Source organism: Charadrius vociferus, unplaced genomic scaffold (assembly GCF_000708025.1).
Source record: "Charadrius vociferus isolate BGI_N301 unplaced genomic scaffold, ASM70802v2 scaffold655, whole genome shotgun sequence".
In the NCBI taxonomy this organism is placed as follows: domain Eukaryota; kingdom Metazoa; phylum Chordata; class Aves; order Charadriiformes; family Charadriidae; genus Charadrius; species Charadrius vociferus.
The window spans coordinates 1,314,501-1,336,835 of NW_009648330.1; the positions used below are offsets into that span (position 1 = coordinate 1,314,501).

A 22,335-nucleotide genomic window follows, 5' to 3' on the forward strand; every position below is an offset into this window, starting at 1 on the left:
ACAGTCTGTCCCATGCAGTAACCTTACACAAAGCACACTCAGGCTTCTCTCTCACCCCTTGTGCCAGCAGATACATTCTTTGAATTGATGCCTGTCCTTTCTCTCAGCCACTACAAAATACAGCTTGAGGAAGCTAGATCCATTTACACTGATTTCGATCTAACTTACCAGTCTTTTCTCAGCTCCGTAAAGATAACCAACAGGAACATGACATTTCTCTACCATGGGTCACCTGCTATCTGACATAGAAACGCTGGGGACAGAAACTCTGGTCTGCTTTATAAATACTGATTTATACAGAAACTGAGTTGGAAGTGAACTTAATATGTTAAGTTAGAAGGAAATGTGAAGTATTTGGTGTCTATTCCTTTTTTTTCTTCTTTATTCTTTTTTTAAATTGGCGATTCCTTTTGAATTGTCTATATTTATTTATCCATACTGGTTATTATAGTGGTTTACCACCACATTTGCATTGATATATTGCATAATCCTAAATTATCATTTTGGTTTTCTGTGTTGCTGCTCTCTGAACAACTTCTATTGTTTTTCTTGGCTTAACTGCAGACTGTCTCCACCCTCTTTCCTTCTGCAACTGATCAAATTCTGCAAAGAATTCTCTGCTTTGGATAGACTATTTCTTCCCACCCATGCTGTTCTCACTGAAGTTGGAAACGTTATTAATTTTATTTAGTGTGGGGAAAAACTTGGCTAACCCTTCAAAACCAGCTTTCAAGTCCTGTAATTCAATGAAGTCCTTATTTACAATGGTAATAGCTATTTCTCCTAGTGCTGTCCAAACTGAGTTCTCTCTGGTTACAAGAGAATGAAGCACTGGTTTCCATTTTAAAGTCAAAATGGTTCTTTTTTTTTTTTTTCCTTCAGTTTGGGGAATAGCAGCATAACCTTGTTTAGAAGGTTTTCTAGGAAAAGAAGCAGCATTTACCTTCCCCATTATGCTATCTTTTAATGGCTTTTGTGCCAGGGACTGAGGGAGGAAGGCAGGCAGTCATATACAACTTGAAGAGTGTAAAACCGTTATTCTGAGACTTGGATTTTACACTTCTTTCCAGCCCTAATCAGTGCTCATGTGCTCGTGTGTAAGGTCAAGGAATTTCAATTCTGTCCCTTGATTAAATTTTAGGTTTGTTTTTGTTTGTTTTTTTTTCCTTTGGACTCAAAATTATCTAAGTACAAGATAACAGTATTGTGTGAGGGTGTGGATAAAAACACTTCTCAAGAATTGCCATTTCAGATGTATACAGTGCCCCTGACAGAGGTTGGTTTTACTGAGGTCTCAGTTTAGGTATGCCGAAAGCTGTACAGATATGAATGAGGATTTCCTTGCACAAACACAAAAAGCGTGAGTGGTGGCAGTATGGAAGGTGTAAACGAAATCTTCGGAAAGCTGTACGGCCCTGAGATGCTGGCTTTCTTCCCTCAAGACACACCAAATAGCAGCTGGGAGGAGGTAAGAAACTCTGGATTTGAAAAGAAACGTGATCTGGGGAAGACCTGTAACTTAGCATTGTCCTTGACAGTTTGATGGCAGTTGTGTTGGGTTTCACTTGACCATACCAGCAATGTAATTACACCTTACCGATTCCCTCCTTCCCTGCCCCACATATAAGAGGAAAATATCAAAGACGAAAGGTAGTTTTTCCTTCCTGCAGTGGTTGTGTTGTTTTTCGAAGCACTGTGAACAGGTTTCAAAATGGCTGGATTGAATTATTCCAGGTCATGTTTTAAGAGAATTAGGAAAATGGTTATTTGGAGAGTTTGGTTAGAATCTCTAAAACTCCAAAAATCTCTGTGCAAGGCTTATTTGGAAGTTAGATAACTGGTCTCCAAATAGGCTGTAGCTCAGATCAAATCGATGCAAAAGGCACAGAAAAGTCAACCTCAGCCTGTCCCAGGACAGCTACTCTTGTTCATGTGTTAATTTTGTGGTAGGTCTTATGGTCCATATTTTTAAATCTTCAGGTAGTTAGTGATCCCTAGATACTTGGGTAACTTGTTAATTTTCCATATGTATTGGTCTGCTGGTAGTCATTGGCTTGATCCTATTCAAGATGAACTAATATAATGAAAATAACATATTTCAGTCCATTAGGTAAGAGGCTTTTGGCTTTTCAAAGCTGAGAGTCAAGAGTGAGATTATATGAGAAAGATTTACAGGATATTAAAAGGTGATACACCAGAGAAGGTGTTTGCCAATTAAGTGCAAAACCAGAGAGAAAGGAGGGCATCCTGGGAATTTCAAGTGCAGCAGGCAGCAGTCCCTTGCGGACAGTTGATTCAGAGGCACTCAGTTAGAAAAAGGAATTGCCAGAAGCCTGGATCAGAGAAATCACTAATGGGTTGAAGCCCCTTTATAGCCAACGAGTTCAAGTGCACAGCTGGTCTACCATGGCACCACAGGTAACAGGGGTTGGATTCCCTCCCCCGCCCCAACTAGATGCTCTCGGTGGCCATGGGCAGGAGGCTGTGTGATACCCTGCTGCCATCACTGTCACTGTTTGCACCCACCTGGTCAGCTGTAAAGCTCCCCTAACAATCACAGCACTCTGCTGGGAAAAACGTCTGAAAAGGCAATGAAATCAGGAAGGAGCTGTAAGCTTCATCTTACCAGTTTTGTAATAGCTCTTAAACGATGGGTTAATCCAATTCAAGTGTATTGAATCAAAACCTTGAATCAAAAAGCATAAAACATGTACTTAAGTTTATCCCCAGAATAAGTATTTTGATGTAAGACTGCCCCTAAAATATGTAATTTACAGACGTATTACCTTCGTGGTGACGAGTTCTGGTTCTTGGACAGCAGCAGCAGATGTGCCAACTCCTGCTACTAATTGCATTAGTCAAGACAAATGAAATAAACAGGAATTTCCCAGAGAAGGACATTAGGAAGAAGTAGGAGATCAGATTAAGTTCCTAGATGAAGGTGGCTGTGTTGTTTATAGGATTCAAGTAACAACAAAGAGACATGTCTTAGTCAGAGAAGACATATGGATACCAAAAAAACAGTGCCTGTGAAAGGTGACAAAATCCAATTGTTGTAGAAAGAGAAAGCGGGAGTGCTGTACAGCCATCCTCTCTGTGGGCACAGACAGTGAAGGTGGATATGTGAAGTGGCGGACAAAGCGTTAAGAAGCTTGTAAGGACAATGAAGTTTGACAGGCAAGAATGAAAGGAAGACACATCTAATAATAGTGTGTGTTTAACTGTTTATCTCTCATTAAGGAAATAAGCAGCTCAGAAAATGGTCATAGTTAACTTACAGCAATTAACAGTGATGCAGTACCTCCTAAGACACTGCACAGTCAGCGTTTCCAGCACACGCTTAGGTAAGGGCTTTGAATGAATGTTTGGCATGGGCCTGAATCTACAGCAGAAATTTCCAAATACCCTTTTTCCCTAGTGAACTCCTTGTTTGGGAGTGTTTTAGAAGCACAGCAATTCAACGCTTCACGTACTTCTGTCCTGAAAGAGCCTGATGAATTTGTTTCGGCCAAATGGTCCCAAAAATCCTTTTACTGGTTTTGTGTGCTCTACAAGTGCTGATCACAGATTAGGGCCTCAATTTGTGAGGCGCTGAATTCATGTCAAGACTTGAGCACATTGGCCTGGACTCCCAGACACCCGAAAGCTGGGCGTCATGATTTTCACTGCTTTTACATTCCCTTTCCTGCCTGCCATTGCACTGCAGATTTGTCATGAGCAAAGTAATAACTCCACCCGCCTTCCCTCTGCACTTCAAGGCACCGGTGAGGTTGGCCTGAACTTCACTCTGGCTTACAGCCGCAAGTGCTGGCAAAGGCCGACTGCCTTTTTGTCTCCTAACTTCTGGCAGCAGCGTGCTGTTGGGTTATGTCCACGTGGAGCACGTGCCACCTCTGCAACCTGCACACACACCGCCTGGAAAGGGAAGGAGGAAGGGGGTTTGGGTGGGAGAGACAAGAAAAAAATGGTGAATCTGGAGCTTCATCTGTACTGATGAAGTTGGGGGAGCATGGACCTGTCTGCCACGCCAGTGTAGGGAGGGCTCCACCAGCACAGCTCAGAGTTTCCTAGAGATCCCAGAAGACTATTTGATCGTTTTATTCTGACTCTCCCATATAAAGCAGATTATAATATTTCTCACAGGACTCTGTGGGGAGGGTTAGGTCACAGCTTGGGTTAGGTTTTACAATGTGCCTGTTCTCTGTCTTGGAGGTTAAGAATTTGTACCTTGTCAGCAGAAATCAGAGGGTCCTAAGGGACCACCGATACCTGGAAAGGCACACCAGAGCAGTCCCCAAGCAGCCTGGAGCCTGTGCTCCATCAGGGCTGTATTCCAGAGGAGAGGAACTGTGGAAGGACCCTCTGCTCCCGTCCCCACTGTGCAGCCATCCTTCATCTGGAAATCTGGCACTGCCTTTGCTAACGCAATGAAGAACAGATTTAGATAGTTGGGTTTTTTTATATCTGTTGCTGCAGTCTTTTCCCTAGATGATCTTTTCTTTTCTATCTGTATGATCTATCTGTATGATATTTCTGTTTTTCTGCCATGAGGACTTGTGCGAAGAGAAGACCCGAGCAAAGTAATCGGTCTCCTCTGTGGCTCAGTCATGAAGACCCATGTTCCTTGGTCCTGCCTTAAAGGATCCCTGCAGGTGACTCAACCACCACAAAGACGACATCCCTTTGTTGCTGCCTCTGCCCACCCAAGTGCACGCTGTTAAGTCGCGGGCCCTGCAGCAGGTCTAGATCATGCTCCACAGCTAAGCAGTAAGTAACTAAAGCTTCAAGTGTCCTGCTAACAGAGCGTCACCCAAGCACATAATCTGGGCCCTGACTCAAATTGACAAGGACAGGTTGGCCTCTGAAATAATCTCTTTAAATAGCAGCAGCCAACTCTCCCAAAGGCACTTCCCTCCCCCAACCAGCGCTGGAGAGCTGCTTACAGCACGTCGCCCACTATTTCCCACCCGGGCATTGCAGGGCTGGCATTTCTCACAGGCAAGTGTGTCCCCTGCCCGCAGCCTCCCAGCTTTGCTTTGCACCAGGAATTACCATGAATTTTGCAGCACAGTTTCTCTACTCCAGGGTGTTAAAAAACAGAAGTCCCAGGGACCGCTCCAGGGAAGATGAAGACTACGATCCTTTCTGGCAAAGGTTGGAGAATATTGCTGTCTGACTTAGAGCTAGAGTGCTCCTTCCTCCCCCTCAGGGGTCATGGTCAGCCCTCGGGGTCCACCCAGGGCCAGGCCCACGGACATGACAACCCCTGGACCCCTTCTGCCTCCTTACGGTGTCGTAGTTGGAGTTTTGCTTCACCTCGTTGTTTATTTAGTCGCTGTGCTGTATAGGTAATGCTTTCTTTTTCCTTTCCTTACTTTCTAAAAATAACAAAAAGGTAATTGTTTGTAATTTTCTAACATCTCCCAGGGTTCTGTGATTATGAGTTGCTCTTGGAGTTATCCACTAGAAACAGTGGAGATTTGAATACTTTAAGCCTGTGGAGTTCAGTTTTTTTATTTCTTCATGAGTATGGTATGAGAAATAACCATAGACAGGCCGATGGACTGCTGAAAATTTATCTTGGGATAGCCTGTATCAGAATCTGTTATTCAAGGTGTTCTGCGGTTGTCTTTATTATGGTGCTTATGGTCTTCTTGAATTCCTGTTTTCAAGCTTGGATTGTGCAGATGAAATTTAGGAGACATCTAGTGCCCTTGAGTAGCACCAGCTGAGGATGTGCACCCATATGGCATGGTTGTGTTTCCACAGCCTCATTCTTAACATTTCCCATAGTTGTTTTCTCCCCCAGTTTTATCACCTGGACACCGCTAGCAAGATCACAACCTGGTGTTGCCAGATGCGGTATAAACAAAGGGCAGTTCTCATTTCCTGCACTCTGTCAATAGCCACAGATGTTGGTAACATTTAAGACATAAATAGTTTCAGTGGGCTCAATGCCGTTAATAAACCCCCATGGAACAGCAAAGGGGAAGACAAGATCTCAGTTCTGCATTGAAAAAATGGTTTGCCCAAAGTCACACATGATGTGACGCGTTCTGCTATAAACTGAGAATCTTAAACCCGTCCTTTCATCACACGACCACTCTTTTGTTTGGGTTATCCTATTTGTTCTTTATTTCAAGTGAATTAGGGAGATGTGTTAATCACCAGAGAACCTCTAAACTCAGAATACATTTAACTTAAAGAAGAAAAAGGTTTAATTATTTGAAGAGTTTTAATTTCCAAAATGTGTGCAGTGTTTGATAGTGATCGTTTGACATTCACAGCTGTGAATGTCCTGTAAAAAGCGCTTAGAGGGATGGGTCTGTTCGAGGGACACTTGGAAGCTGTGGTAGCAGAGGTAACCAAGAGGGATGACCTTTGGAGTTCTTGCTTTCAGATTACTTTTTCTCATGTTATGTATTTAGCAGCTGACACCTAGTTGCTATTGCCAGCAGTGAGCAATGACATTTCAGTAGTGTGTCTGGAAGACTGGCAACGGATTATGACCACAGATGAAGGCAGATATAGTGCTAGGCTCAGGCTCTGGTAAATCTGACTTACTGGAAGTAAGGAGATATTTTATCAGAAGTGATAATGCAGCTTGGTTGTGCCCTGCGTGAGCCTGAGCTTTCTTTGCACTTGTTGCTGGTGTAACATCACACAGTTTTGTCAGACCTGTATATGGTGAGTAGAGTTATAAATGCCTGCTCAATCTCAAGGCTTGGTTATTGCGTGCTGGATGGTCACAGTGCATGCAGCCCCCAACATGTGTGTCATACAGGCCAGTAACTAAGCCCTGATCTCCTTGTCTTTAAGACATTCTGATAAGTAGCCCTGCTACGAACTTCCTGCAGGAGTCTTAGGCAAGTCACTCGATCTGTCTGTGCCCCAGTTTCTATCAATAAAATTGAGCTAGTATTTACTGAACGCATCTTTCTGTTTAGCGGAAGGTGTTGGTGGTTCCTATGTGATTTAGGAGCAATCACTCTGTGTAGGGTTTGGGTATCTAAATGTCAGAGATGCATTTTAAATTTCCATCCTGTAATTGCCACTAGTTGGAGCGATACAGTCTCAAACACGTGTTTCTAAGTGCTAGTGTCATACAAAATAATGATAATTCAAGAAAGTAATGTTTGAGTGCAGTGTTGTCTTTGATCTCTTTTAACTGCATCGTCAAATAGAGATCTAGCATGTTCCTTCCCCATGCCTGGGGGAGTTTACTTGTCACATGTAGTCCTGTGGAGGACACTCAGTGCAGTAACCTAGAATTACTAGCAGTGAAGAGGACATCTGTTATGCTGCTTCTTGCCATTTGTATCTCAGCAAGCCTCAATTTTTCTATCATTTCTCTTTCATAAAGACCCTCTTGCACAAGCTGCTGAGGTACTTTTAAGAATTGCTGCAAATGCAGCATTTCGATGCCTTTGGGGACTGGGGGGAAAATAAAAGACGAGTTGGGATGGAACAAGAATGTTTAGGAGCTGTTGGGAAAGGGGATTGCAAGAAACAGGAAAGTTATCAGAGGGGTGTGGAAGGCTCAGGCATCCGGAAGGGTACGAGGAGACAGGGCTGGGGACATGGAATAAGAAGGATTAATGGAGCTGGGCAGGTTCTGGGTAAAAGAGGGATTTGGATGAGGGAAAGGGCCCCTCTCTGTCATATCCTGGGATTACCTCTTTCTCGCTCCTTTGAGAGGAGATCCCAGCCCTGGTCACATCTCGGTCATAAGCTGAGCAGACCTGCAGCAAGCTGGTCCCCCTGCCTCACACCCCCAGCACGTGTGACCCATCTCTGCTCAACACTTTAAGGAATGAGGCAGAAGTGACTTTAAGGGGGTCACTTTTTGCTGTAATAAGTATTCCAAACCTGCAGGCATAAGATCTGAGCCCATTTATCCAGAAAGCAGATGACAACTATGTCTAAAACTGCATCTTGCCAATGTCTGTTGGTCGTTGTGCTCCAGGAAGGTGTTCAGGGAGCCTGAAGATGATGGCAGCATCTAGATAGGAGCTTGAAATAAAAAATCCTTATATAGAGAATGTGTGTGTATGTGTGCTGATGAGTTAATTACAGACCAGCCCCAGTTCATTGGGATGGTTTGAAATGGTGTTCAAGCTTAACACTTTGCCAGTTTGCACTGGGCCACTGATCAGTCCAAGTGAGGCATTGCAGGCTGAAATTCTTGTCATGGCGTGGACCTATAAGGATGCTAAAATACGCTACAAAACTTGTACCGTACCGTCAGTCCCTCTTCATGGTGAGTGTGTATCATTGTGAACGCAGATGATAAAAACTGCTGTAGAAATGACAAAGAAATGCTGAGTTTTCAGTCTCACACTAAAATGTCTTTACTTACTTTTGTGACACATGAATTTCTATCTGTGAAGCAGCATAGTAACAGGGGAATGTACGTCCACAATTCTAACTTCATTTCTGCCTCAAAATGTATTGCTGTGACTCCTTCTGTAAGAGGTGTAAAAGCTGCCAAATGGGCCAAATGCTGACGTTGGGTACATCTGCAAATCAAAATGGCAACGCTGGGTCAGACCAAAGAGCAGTCTGCCTCTGAGTCTTCTCTGTAGTGGTGACCAGTAACAGGAGCTTGGAGAAAAATAAAAGCCACCTAAGATGGTTTCTCTCATATCCTTCCGTAGAGTCTGCCAAGTAAGTGCGTAGAGGCTTCCTGAATTACAGTTTGCTGCTTGAATTATGTGTTTATTGGTCACTACTAGACCTTCTTCCACAGAGTTGCACAATTTTTTTAGGAATCCATTTATACCATTTTCCTTCGTAGCATCCTGTGGCAATGAGTTCTGCCAGCTAATTATTTTCTGTAAGAAGGGAACTTTTAAATTTTGAATCTCATACTTTCATGTGTTCTCCCCCTTTCATTTATACTGGGAGAAATAGCTACTAATCCTTCCCAGTTTGCTATTTCCTGGACACCAGTGACTTTATAGATTTTTTTGCTCCTTCGGTTTTAGAGATCCAGTATATCAGTTTAATCTGCTCGGTCCGTGTCATGGATACTGAGGAAGGCAATCTGCGTGTGCTTCAACTGATGGGGACATGTAATTGTCCCATCTTTGCAGCATAAGTGCGTGGGCATTTCTTTCTCCTTGTAACAAAGGCAACAGTTGTAGTATTTAGGCATAGTATGTGCTACTACTGTATTTTATCTTCCCAGAATTATTTTTGTTGTTTTTATTAATTTCTTAGTTTATTAATGTTACTGTTTTTTCCAAACTTGTTTTCCCCAGTGCTATTTAACTTGATGGAAATTATCAGTATATTCAAAAAAACAAACAATTTGGAAACAGAAAAAATATCCATCCTAAGTTGTTGCTTTTTATCATTCCAGGAGTACATTTCAGTACACACTGTCTTTGCATTGGCTTTGAGACTTTAAACTATGTAAAGCTATTTGCTTAAACAAATGATATTTCTTCCAGTTCCTTAATTATTCATGGAATGTCTGCATACGGGTCTTCTCTTTTATTTTTTGCAGTTATGCTGAGCAGCTGTTCTTGAAAAAGTAGGTTTATAAACTGTATTTTCATGTTTGCTTTTACTAATCACTTTAAAGGTAAAATGTCATAATTTATAACCATGTAACAAAGCTTGCCAGCTAGATATTTGTTTTATGGTTGGAAACAAACAGACTTTTTAATGAAAACTTTCCTAGACAAACTCCAAAAAAGGAAAAGAGATCCCTTTGAAAGGAGCAATGTTTTATAATGCTGGGGTTTGTATTTATATTGGCTAAGATTTTCATCTGGTGGGCACGATCGCTAGAACAGGGACCATACTTTGGTGCTGTGCATGAGAAGTCCTGGGCTGTCTTTTTGTGAGCATTTGCATGCTTTGCTGCCTGCTTTGACTGTTCCTGCAAAAGAAATTCGAACTAGGTGATCTACACCAAGCATACGAGCTGTGTTTGAGGAGATGAATGCATCTGACCCAACAGGTTATTAGTTGCTTCTTTGTGATGGATTGTCAAACCTAAACGCACTGATTACTGTGGGAGTTAGAGAGCTCCCAGTGGGTGTGTGGCACACCCAGGCAGGCTCAATAGGTAAAAATGTCATTCACTAATGTAAATGAAAAAAATGTACATAGAAAGAGGATAAAAATTCATCTGAAATATATACAATACATACTTATACAATAGCATGACGATATTCCTTTGGTAATGAGGCTGCTGACCTTTCAGGTGCAAATAGATAATATTTTCCATATTAAACGTGGAGATGGTAATGCTTCGGATGTGCTTTAAACCTATCTCAAGCTTGAAAAGCCTACACATATTTTACAGCTGTTTGACTTTTTTTTTTCCAATGGTCATAAGGTGGTGCAAATAGATAATATTTTCCGTATTAAATGTGGAGATGGTAATGCTTCAGATGTGCTTTAAACCTATCTCAAGCTTGAAAAGCCTACACATATTTTACAGCTGTTTGACTTCTTTTTTTTTTTTCCAATGGTCATAAGGTGGTGTCTCAGTCATGGTCCTGAGCAGATGTTCACTGTTCATGAGAGCAGTGCTGCATATCAAGGACTGAGAATCTGATCTACTTCCCTCCTTTGTTCTGCCAAAAAAATGAAATCCAAAAGTAGGGCCAAAAATCAATATCCCATTTTGGTCTATTTGCAGATAAAAATATTTGATGGCACTAATGTGGTAAGGCATTACCCTGTAGTTAATACTTTCTAGCAGAATCCTGGTTCATGAGTGGACTTTTTGTGGTCATCTTTGGCTGGGTTATTTTATGGACTTTTTGTAGTTGATTGCAAAGAATGCAAGGAAAAAGTGTGAATTTATCTCCTATCTCAAATGCCATTCAATTAAAAAAAATGACCTAGAAAAATCACAAATTTTGATCTACCTGTGTATTTTACCCTACATACACCCTTTTTACCCATTGCCAGTGTAAGAAATATCATTCACTGCTAATGCTTGCTAAACATTTTAGAGAGTATGTTTAGAGATAAGATGTATATGTTCTTCTCTTTTTGGAGTGGTTACGGGCTACTGTAATATGGAAAAAGTTTTTTTTTTTGGGTGGAGTTTGGGAATGAACTCTTAACAGCGATGTGGCCTCTGCGAGGATGATACTGTTGTTTATGTCAGGGGCGATGCTGTAACCAGTTCATGGGGAGACAGTCTGATCTGATTCTCATCTTTGCATTAAGCTAACTAATATGCACGAGAACTAACAGTGGAAGCTTAGCATCTTTATGAAGTGTTCCAACCCTCTTCCCCCAAAGGAGCAGAAATGCAGAAAAGTATGGAATATAGCTATTGAATAAGCTATTTAATTTGAAGGCAGAATGCCTGCTGTTTGGGTGTGTTAACACCAAGATACAGTATTGGGAAAATATTTTAAATCACAAGTTTCAACATAATCAAGTTACAAATGTGTAAATACATTATTTATTTATCTTAGAAAATTAGTGTTGATCTCATTAATTTTGGAGAGAGAAGACCTTGCTACAAAAGTTGTCCTTTTTTGTCTCCTGTGAGGATATACAGAATGATTGACGCTACTGGTATATTACTTGATTCAAACAACAAAACCTTTTATGCTGCCCATATTGTTATGTGAAGTCCTCAGTGGAACAACTGGAACTGTGATAGGAAGCAGAGCTACTGGCACAGATTATCAGGACCACAAAGAAAAATGGATGACACTGCCAAAAGTGGGGAAATTGCTCAAAAAGCAGCTGCTTCTAAATATTTTTAAATTCTTTTTTGGAAATTATTACAATGACATATTACAGTGCTGATCACTGCTGTAAAACTAGGGCAACATTTGCTTTAGCCAGCCCTGCTGATGGATAACTGCATAACTTAAATCCAAATTATTTTATGACAATGGTGAATATTTTTTTGTTGGAGATGATGCTGAAATCTCTGACATAATTTAACATACATATTTTTTAGAAAACCCCTTATTCCAAGCAGATTAATATGGAGTCCTTCATGTAGAGGGGCTTATACCATCTGTGTAATCATAGCCACAGACCAGGGGTGGTATCAGCTCTTTTACTGAATCAATGGTCCTCTGCTTAATGCTCCTTTTCCCCCACATTACTCTCCAAATTCTGAGAATTCCTGGAAGTTTGGCATTTATTTGTTAGTAGGGCTGCAAAATCCTACACTACGGTATATTATCCCTTGTGAACTCCTGAACGCTCTGGACCATAGAGTCAGGCAAATTTTTGTAGCAGTGCTGTCTCTCCAAAGTTCCTTGGGGAAAGAGGTTTGTGTGGCATCACGGTGTCATCTTATCTACAAGTGTTTTTATCTAAGAAGTGTTAATTCGCGTATCAGGAGACCTACGTCTTTAGCTCTGTGGTAGGATATAATTGCTATCCCTTATCACATTAATTTCCTTCCCGTCACGAGGCAGTTGACGACCATCAACAGCATGCTCTGCAAGTATGCAAGAGCAGAGAAGCAGACCTCTTGTGTACAACGTAATGACATTTGTTACTGCTATTAATAGCATTAGGGAATGCTCTGCGGCAGCTATTTGCCTTTTTTTGAAAATCATGGCATTGCATACAGAAAATACAATTCCAGTTATTCCAAAATTTGTGGAAGCACTGAACCGGGATCGTTGCCGGTAGAGACTGAGTACTGAGGAAGGTCTGGCTGCCCAGACAGCATGGATTATATCTTTCTTATTTTCTTGGGTGTGACAGTTTCCCAGTTTGTCCATATGCCAGGTTACTTGTGGCTTTTCTAAAAGCTGGCTGGTTGCAGTGGCTTTCAATCTAGTACAAGATAAGGTAATATGACAGTAATAATTCAGTCCGTCTATTTGAGCCTTCTAAAGAGCAACTGAGATGTGCATCCTTCTTAAATGTTAAATGTCCAGCCTTTAATCATCCAAGCTTCCCTAACAAGCTTCTTTCATTTGTTTTTAGGGACGACAATAAAATAAAGAAACAAGATGCCCCAGCACTTTGTGATCTTCACTGCTGTAAGGATGGGCCAATAGGAAATGGCCTTATTGGGCAGAAGTCGCCCTCTATCAACCCTGAGAGACTGAAAGATTTTGGTGAGGAGGATTACCTGAACGGGGATGTGAAGACCTGGGAAATGAAGATAGTGAGCCGTAATGAGGAGTTACTTAGGGATGCCCTTTCCCGCATCCCTCAGTCGAGCAGTAGGACCAGCCTGTCAAGCTCTAACAAGCTGATTCGATTTGAAGATATTAGTGCAGCAGCTTTCAAAATCCAGTGCGGTGTTCAGAAAACCCCCTGCATGGTAGGGAGTTTATATGGCTTTGCATTCTCTCAATATTTCTTTTATTTTCTTTATGAAAGTTGATCAGAAATGAATGAAGAGTATATGTGAGTTGCAGCAGACAGATCTGTGTAAGATGACTCATGTTCACATTTGTTGTTGTTAACTGTCAATAAGCATTTTCTTCTTACCTGTTTACACTAACCTAAATCCTCAAAGGTTGCAGTGACTTGTAAACAAAGGATAAACCACATTAGGCATAGACTTAATGCACTGTGGTATTACGCTCACAGTGAAAAACAGTTGCTACAAGGAACTTGACTTGGAGACAGCGGACTGTCAGTGTTTGGGTAAGCAGTCTTGTGGGAGGGTCTGGTTTGGAACCAGCGCCATCATATTTGGAGAGTTGGAAGGTACAGATTTTCATTCCTAGCCTGGCCAACCTGGCAAGGCTGGATACGTTCTGTAACCAGGTGGTTCTGCCACGTGCATCTTCAGCAAAACAAGGACATTAAGATATCCCCATGCAAACATACGCACCTATCGATCCGTCTGGGTATGAAAATGACTGAGATACTCCCAAATGTACAATGCTAGAGCGTATGAGCAGTAGAGTGGCAAGCTATTTAATTCGTAGCATGTTTCTACCGTTGGGAGCTCTTCTGAAGGCTACTGCAGACACTCTGTGGCTAATCTCTTTTCCCTGCAGTGGGTGAAAAGAGCATCTTTGCCAAACGGTAATTCATAGCAGCAGCCCCAAATCACTCTCTCGATGAGAGATGATCGCTCCTTGGTGCTGAGCCAGGACACCGCACCAGCCTTGCTGGCTGTGGATTGTCTTTCTGGCCTGCACGGGGAATGGACCTTGGTGTCTGAGCCACTGCTTAGGGTTAACGGTCCCTGAAGCACAGTGGTTGGGTCTGCAAGGCAAAGCAGTTCTGGTTCCCAGATGGTTCCTGCTGATCCACAGACATCATAATTCATCATAATTACTCTCAGTGAGTTTTTTTTAGCTTACAGTTCCCAAAATAAGAGTAGTTGTGGTTTTTGTACCATACTACTGAAGTGTGTCTTGTGATAAAGGGCATGATAAAAGACCTTTTTGGGGCTGTAAGGTGGCACAAAAAACTTGCAGGGTAGTGTTGGCCGGAGTGCAGGGAATCAAACTGGATGCGTTTTGCGTTCGTATACTGCCTGTTCAGAGTAACTCAGGAGCAAACCGTCCCAACAGCTGTACCTGGATTTCCTTTCAGAGTGGGAAAGTTGGCTCGCTCGGGAAAGCAGCAGGGGGAGTGAGCAAACACGTGTGCAGCACGGGTGGTCGGGGGGCCAGGGCCGGGGCGACCAGTGGCAGCGTACCAAACTCGGCAAGTTGGGTCGTTCGTCAGCAAAACTCTTAGACCGTGGTGCTGAAGAGCGCAGTCACTGCTCTAGACAGAAGTGTCAATCTTCTGCTTTTGTGGAGAGACTGTCCCAGGAAGAGAAGATTGGCATTTATATTGTGGGTAGCAATCACTGCACTTCTCTGTAATTGACAGCTCTGTTCACCTTTGTTAGATGGGTTTCATCTTACTGTACAAAGGTAGGTCCATGGGCAGGGAGAGAGAGAGTGTCAAGGCTTAATTTGGAAAGCAGAACGAGCTAGCTCCGTACCCTGTGATAGCCTGGATCACACTGTCCCTGCAGCTCATGGCATCGTGTGCTTCTGCCAAACTAGTAAAATCTATCTCGACCCCATCCCCTGAGCCATGTCCCTGCTCTCAACACATCCTAATGCAGGAAAAGGGGAGACTGCACCATCTTCTGCTCCTGCAGGCACCTGTGTAAGACGAAACTTTGTAAACTGATCATGCTCCGGCTCACAAGTAGTTAAGGTGTCTTTGGCCAATTCACACCATTTTTTCTCAGGCAGCTTTGCCCCTCAACTTAAATAGTTCTTTTCTCTTGGGTGTCCCTGGCAGATTTATGCAATGTGATTGTATCCCCCTGCTGCATTTGCTGTGCCAAGCTAAACAGGCTAACTTTCTGTAGTCTCCTTTTATGAACTATGCTTTTGGGATGATCAGAATAGTGGAAAACCTATATCCCCACTTGTTTTAGTGTGAAAATAGCCCATGACTCTTGTTATTCAAAGCAATGTTCACACAGAATTCGTTAGTATATGTTTCATGCGCTGATTCAAAAGGAAGGTATTGAAAGCACAGCATGGTGTCAAGAAAAACACAGATAACTATTATTTTAACTCATTGCTGAGAGGTAAGAGCCCCTTTCAGGGACGTTTGCTTGGATTAAAAAAGCAAGAATTCCTATAACTCATTCATATAATTGAATGAAGAAACACTTTTCAGGGTGATTCCTAATCTGCAGGTAAAATCATGGATGGAGCATCCTGGATCCTTATGCAGCAGTTTGCCCAGAGCTGAGATATGGTATCATGAACGATTGCAACAGACATTGTAGAGGTAGTGAGTATAGGAAAACAAGGAATTAGCATTAAATCGGTGACTTGGTTTGGTTACTGATGTAGGGGTGGTTTTTTTTGTGTTAGCTTTGGGGATGCCAAATGGAGGCTGTGCTGTGTGTTGTGCATTAGACACAGTATCAGCAGTCCTTAGATCACGGTGACAAAAAGGAAAACTTACAGCCTGGTTTAATGCATCTTATAAGGTTACGCATCAGGTCAGTACAGCTGAAAATAGCATGGACACCTCCTTTATTAGAAGCAATTGCTATATTTAGGCTACATGGAAAAAAAAAGCCTCAGTTAAAGGAAGCAGAAAAGGATAACCTAAAGAGTTAAAATATTGAGTATCAAAATTAAAGAAAAATAATAATAATCTGAAGCATACCACCTTTGTGGTAAAGAGTGACTTAATAACTCATATCTTTAAATGTAGGATACTTAGCAACTTTATAAAGCCACAGGATTCATCTCCTTAAATCCTTTCTCTCATTGTTCACTCTAGAATCCAAGAGTCTCTACAAACCCAAAAATGATAAAACTAGTACGGTATGTGAAGAACCAGTACAGTAGTATTTCTTGTCTAGTGTCCTTGTTCTGTTTTGCGTAGGCGTTCTTCATAGATTAGGCTGTTTAGGATAGAAACAATTATCCTATTAGTCTACTAAGCACTTTCCATTCCTTCAACTCTGCAGCAAGATTTGCAAACAAGCAGCAAGTGGCAGCTCCTATTGCAGGATTTTCACAGGCAAAATAGAGAATCTGGCCCCACCTATGGGTGAGGAACTTAACACATGCTTGCAAATCCACTAAAAAGCCTTGAAACATTCATCTGAAACGTTTAGTTTAATTGTACACATTAAAGCAAGTATCTGTTTCAGATGTATTTAGTTTCTGTAAATTCACTTTGAAAGTCCCACAGTCTGAAAAATATGTTGGTACGTATTGCTATGAACATTATACACCATATACACAACACTGCCGCAAGCTTTTTGAGATAAATATTTTAAATACATTGTCATGCTGTCTTTTAATCTATCATCTCTCTTCAGGACTTGTCATAAATGAGGGCTGGATCCCCTAAATCCCCAGGTCCTCATTTGCTCTGGCAGGCGATGGAAGAAATAGAGCCAATGATGAAATAAAGACAGAGTAAGGCTAGGGAACAGGAACCAATACTCTTACTGCAGCTCTGGTTCATAAGTCATCTTGCTTAAAACCCATGTTTTAGATAACACCATCATTCTTCAAATAAGAAATGTCTTTACTAATGTCGTACTGGCCTTAGGATGCAAAATGAACAATATTCAGTGGTGAATCATGGCGGAAACCATAGCAGAGCCGTAATGGGAGTGAAGGGGAAATTTTCTAACTGCTTTTATGTCTATTAGGAGATGACCTTATTTTTTGGGTATTCAATATCCAGTTCTGGTAAGTGCTAAAATACCAGAACATAGGGTGGTTTTTGAAATAATTGAAAATACTTATCTGTATTTGAACAGTAAGGCCAAAATGAATGCTATTTTCAGAATTCATAACAGCATGGAGTATATATTTCACTGCTGCGAGTTTGAAAATTACTTCCATTAACCAGAATAATTTGGGAGGTAACAACACACTGTCATGTATTTCTAATGAAACAGATCACAAAATTTACTTTTTGGAGCTCATACATAGCAGTTGAATGCATGCCTCACCGGGGAGCTGAATGGGTGTGAAAGATTTTTCTTAATTTTAGATACCTCCCCATAATAATATTTCTATACTCCAGTATTCTAGGCTATCCAAGCAGTATGGAATGGACATCTACCTAAAGAAAGAGTTCCTCCAGTACACAGGATCTGTGAAGGAACGAGGTGTACTTTACCTTCTGACATCGTTGCCTCAGGTATAACAAAATCTCAAGGTTCAAAAAGAAATAGATTAGTTCTTCTTCACAAAAATGGAGCAGAATTAAAGATCATTTTACCCTTAATGTCCGTGGAATCACAGTGTTTCTTGCCTCTTGAACCATTGGGCTGAACAACACAGAGGCGCCTGCAAGTATCTGACTGTAAAATACTTTACCACTTTACTTACACTTGGCCCATCTGCTGGTGAAATGCTTAAAAATACTTGAAAGAAAAGCTTGCAAAATGTAAACATCGGCATTCTTCTGTGGCATTTATATGAAAGTGTTTTTATGCGTACTATGGTTCTGACATGTTGAAACCACCAAATTTGTAGTGATGGTGAAATTGAGTTACAATGGGTGATGAGGAGGATCTAGATCACCAGTTGATATTGTAATGAATTTCAGCATCATGACATGAATAGCTCGTTTCTCATTTGTCGTAGGAGGTTGAGTTTGCAGCAATAGTAATTATAATTGGCATGATACAGCAGCCCAGAAACAGTGGTTATTCCTGCACTTTTGTAATAGTATGAATAAATCCTTCTATTAAAGTGAAACCTGAAATGACATAATTTCACACAGGCAGCGAAGAGGGACCAGATATTGGCTCTGAGGGGCCAGATATCAGCTCTTCTGGGATCAGCTGGGGTTTGGCAGCTGATGCCAATGGAAAAAGAATTGAACCCAGAAAAGTGCAGGAACAGGGACTGATCTTGTGCTGCCTTAGCTCTGTGTGCAAGTCCTGTGATCACACCAGACATGCGTATACTGTATCCTAATATGATCAGAGGATAAAAAGGAAGTCAGACCATTAGAATGATCCAGGAATCCTATGGGACAACTTTGTGACACTATATAATGTGCAATAAGCAACCCTGTTTTTTAGGATCAGCAAAGAAAAGGGGTGATCGTGGCTTCGGACAGTAACTTTTCCATGGCTGTTGCTTACCACGCCTCAGAGCTCCGTATTCCCGTGTTTGTCATCATGTCAACCAGCACGTCCCCGGCCAGAGTGAAAATGTGCCGTGAGTACGGTGCCATGGTTATATCCTATGGCACTACAGCTAAGGATTCCCAGACGCACGCAAGAAGGTTGGCACAGGAGAATGGTTACCTCTATCTCGAAGAGTAAGTGGGAATTATGAAGATTAAAGTAGATACCTGCACAGCTCTGCAAAAACCATTAGTTTCATTAAAATTTGGTCACAGGTCATCAAAATATTCCCATTACCTACTTGGGGTATGGACAGTTACATATTCTCAGGTACAAATCATGAATCTTCCTATAATAGTTGGGGATAGAAACCAAAATGAAACAGTCTTCTCTCAAATTAGGCAAACTTCCCGATTAGGAATTGTATGGGCTAGCACGATAATGGGGTATATGTTAACTCTTTACGAACCCTGTCAGAAAGCCTTAAGGCTAGCATTCATTTTTGGTCTCTCTGTTTAGAGTTAAGGTGGGTAAAAGCTAATGAGAAGGCTTCAGTGGTATAGTATACAGCAAGAGGAGGTTAATGCTGTAACATTTTCGTATATCTGGTGTGACTGACAAAATTGTGATTCTGCCTTGAAAAAAGATGATTAAGAGCCTACTTCACATATATATTTAAACTAGCTAAGGATGAGCACAAATTTGTTTGAATTATTTGAGGTCGTTGAAAAAGCCTGAGCTAATAAAAACACGATTATAACAAGACAAGACAGCCAGAAACATTTAGAACTGATCCATTTCCCCCCTTTTTCCTTTTCCCTCTGCAGTCTCTTCTGCCTTTCCCTTCCCATTTTTTTTTTCTCTGTTCTTTCCTTTTTTCAAGTAAGATTTCCAAAAGCACAGAGAGGTGAATCATTAGCATGAGGTAGCCGGCAGTCCCCCTGATACACTGAGCTGGAATGTTGTTCTCCCTCCCCACCGCTGCCCCTGTGCAGGCTTTATCCACCACTTGGTGTTTGTACGGTACCCACTGGAGCGAGTGCCCGTTCCCCTTGGGCTCCTTGGCTCTCTGCATTAAACATAGTAATAATGAGTAGCGTTGCTTGGAAAGAGGATCCCAGAATGAGCAGAATGGAGAAAGTCCTCACTTCTTTCCCAGCTGGGGAAGGCAATATCAAAAAATGCACTCTTCAACTGCACTGTCAGTTCTGCTGACAGCAAGTGACCCACAGGGCTGGTTGGTGTGCCTCGTCTGTCACCACAGGCACAACCTTTTCCCAGACTGAGACTTTCAAAGAAACCCAAGGGAATGAGGTGCTCTAAATCCCACTGAATTTTAAACCTGTTTAGGCTCTCTTTGAAAACCACAGCTTTCCATAACCTCGTGATTTCCAAATTTGTCAACCATTTTTGAATCAATGTGTTAAGTCCCAGCTGGATTGCATCAGCTATCATGTTGGAACATAAGAACTAAATTATTTTATTGTAATTTCATGTTTAATTTTCCTCTCCTCCCCAAATAATTACTTATGTTACGTAAGGTAGATGTTCTCCAGGTTCATGAAGCTCGAGGGACAACGCATGTGAAGGACCTCAGCACCTAGCATTGGGGAACTCTAAATGTACACATTACCATTCATAATATCAAAGCGCACTGATTTATTTCAGGTTTTAGGTTACAAGAAACAGAGTTATTCAATCTGTTACTATGTTTAATTAAAACCTCACAGATGCAATTTTTCACACTCTGGAGAAAAAAAAAAAAGAAAAAAAAAAGAAAAAAAAAAAAAGAAGACATCCTCCCCACTACAACTGTGGACTATTTCATAACAGGATGTTTGAAACATATTTTGTTGAGTGTAGACTGGGAGAGCTTTCCCAGAGAGATGTATGCATATATGGATAGGCAGTTGTCTTCAATTTGTGTCTGACACACATTCATCGCCACTTACCAAAGCTGTGTGTAAAACATCTCCTGTGCTCTAGAATGGAACTTCTGAAATGTGATTTTATTTCAGCTTAATTCTAGCTTGCATAAAATCCCTATCAGTTTGGTCTCTGGATCTCCTTAACCAACAGTACATTCATTCCTTCCTGAAGCAGACGTTACATGACTGTCTTTGGTTTTACCTGCCTGGGTGATGTCCTGTAGTTGGGTGTGTCAATGTCAGTTCTTCCCATTTCTTGAGTGCAATTGCCATGCTGTGTTATGAAAATGATCACGCAAGAGTTCAATTAGAGGAAGGAAACTTTTTATCCAACTGCAACTTCCTGTGAAATTCCAGGAAGGAAATATGATTTTTCCAGTTGGAATTCAATCGTGAAGTCTACGTAATTGCTGCTTGGGTAACATGGGATTTTTAATAACTATAGATGTTCAGGACCTCATTATAAGTGCAATGTGAAGATTGCCAGTAACACAATACCTCTGGGATGATGCGAACAGGATTTGATTTGTGAATCAGAGGTAAGAGTGCTACAGATTGAATTACACACCTGCTTTCCTTCAGAGTCCAGTTTTTTCTTGTGTGACTCCATATCCGAATACTGATCAGACCTGAACCTTGTTCATTTGTGATCTGGTTAGTCTGTTACTCTAGGAAGGACAGGCGATAGCTTTCGAGCCCTTTATTTGGAGAACAGGGGAACAGAGCCTGCTAGCTGCCACGTCAAAATGTCATTGGGAAACTGAAGCCTGACAGCCTGTCTTTGACTGCTGATGTATCACACATTTCAGAAGGCAAATGGCCAAATTTCTAGGTCTGACTCAAAGATGCTTATTTAGATCTACAGTCTTTAGATTTAGCTGCCCTTTCCTTCAATGGCATACATTACTGAAAAAGATGTGTTTGCTTTCACAAAGCAAAAGTAATCAGTCACAGTGCAAATAAAATAACCCACTTTATTATAAAAAGCTGAAAATTGATCAGTGAACTGGTGTTCTAACTAGATGTTAGCAAGGAAAACACAATCATCTGAAACATTCATTCAAACTGCTAATAAATCTCCATGCCCAGAGCAGTCTCCTTCGGACGGAATTTTCAGGTGTTTTGAGAAGTTTTACTCGTAAATTGAATATCCCAGGTCCTCATTCATTCTTGCAGGTCCCCACAGTTGCCCATGTAACCATGGCATGGGTAACTCTGCAAACTCAGTTCTGAATCTTGTTTGCAAATGAGGCTCCAGAAGAATTGTTCAGGAGACCAGTGAGATATTTTGTTGTGTATAAGAAGGAGAGAGCTTCTGCAGTATCTTGACAAAGACAATAAATTCAAGAGTTCGGTTACCCATCCCACTATGATTTCTTGCCTTTGTCTTTAGCAGGAGTGAAAGTTTATGCCTCCTTTACTTTCTTGTGTAGTTAGTTTCAGGCCTCTTGCCCTGAGGAATTTGCTGTGTTTTGCTATATATGTGAAGTAACTTCTCAAGAAGGCCCTGGCCTCCACTTGCAGGCGTTCTGTGCTCCTGTGCTGAGCCTCTCTGTGCATGTCTAGCAGTAATAAAAGCTTGTACCCAAACATTCTGGGTGAAGTAAATCAAGTGAAGTCATTGGATCTATAATTCTCTTTGCTTATCCGTCTGCCAGAAAAGGCAGAACAAACAGGCATACAGAGATTTCATATTTTTTGTTCATATATCATTCTACATTTACATTATTGCTGACTCTTAAATAAAACACAAAACAGCTTTTAGAAATAGATCCAAGTCAATCATGTGACTGTATAGTGGAGTTTTCTTCAGTCTTTTGACTCTGTTTGTCCCTATTCTTCTCATTTTATTACCTTTGC

The 22,335-nt window shown here is 41.4% G+C and overlaps 1 protein-coding gene across 1 annotated transcript in view; it reads left to right on the forward strand.

The window, feature by feature from the left end:
- The first annotated feature begins 4,999 nt into the window (after nucleotides 1-4,999).
- The window catches only part of LOC104286035 (serine racemase-like), a 31,928-nt gene continuing 14,592 nt past the window's right edge, over nucleotides 5,000-22,335 (forward strand). Inside the window, exons 1-4 of the mRNA XM_009884572.1 lie at nucleotides 5,000-5,154; nucleotides 12,937-13,279; nucleotides 17,491-17,607; nucleotides 18,500-18,741. Coding sequence (XP_009882874.1) covers nucleotides 5,054-5,154; nucleotides 12,937-13,279; nucleotides 17,491-17,607; nucleotides 18,500-18,741 — 803 coding nt within the window. The 5' untranslated portion in view covers nucleotides 5,000-5,053. The remainder of the gene's footprint in view (nucleotides 5,155-12,936; nucleotides 13,280-17,490; nucleotides 17,608-18,499; nucleotides 18,742-22,335) is intronic.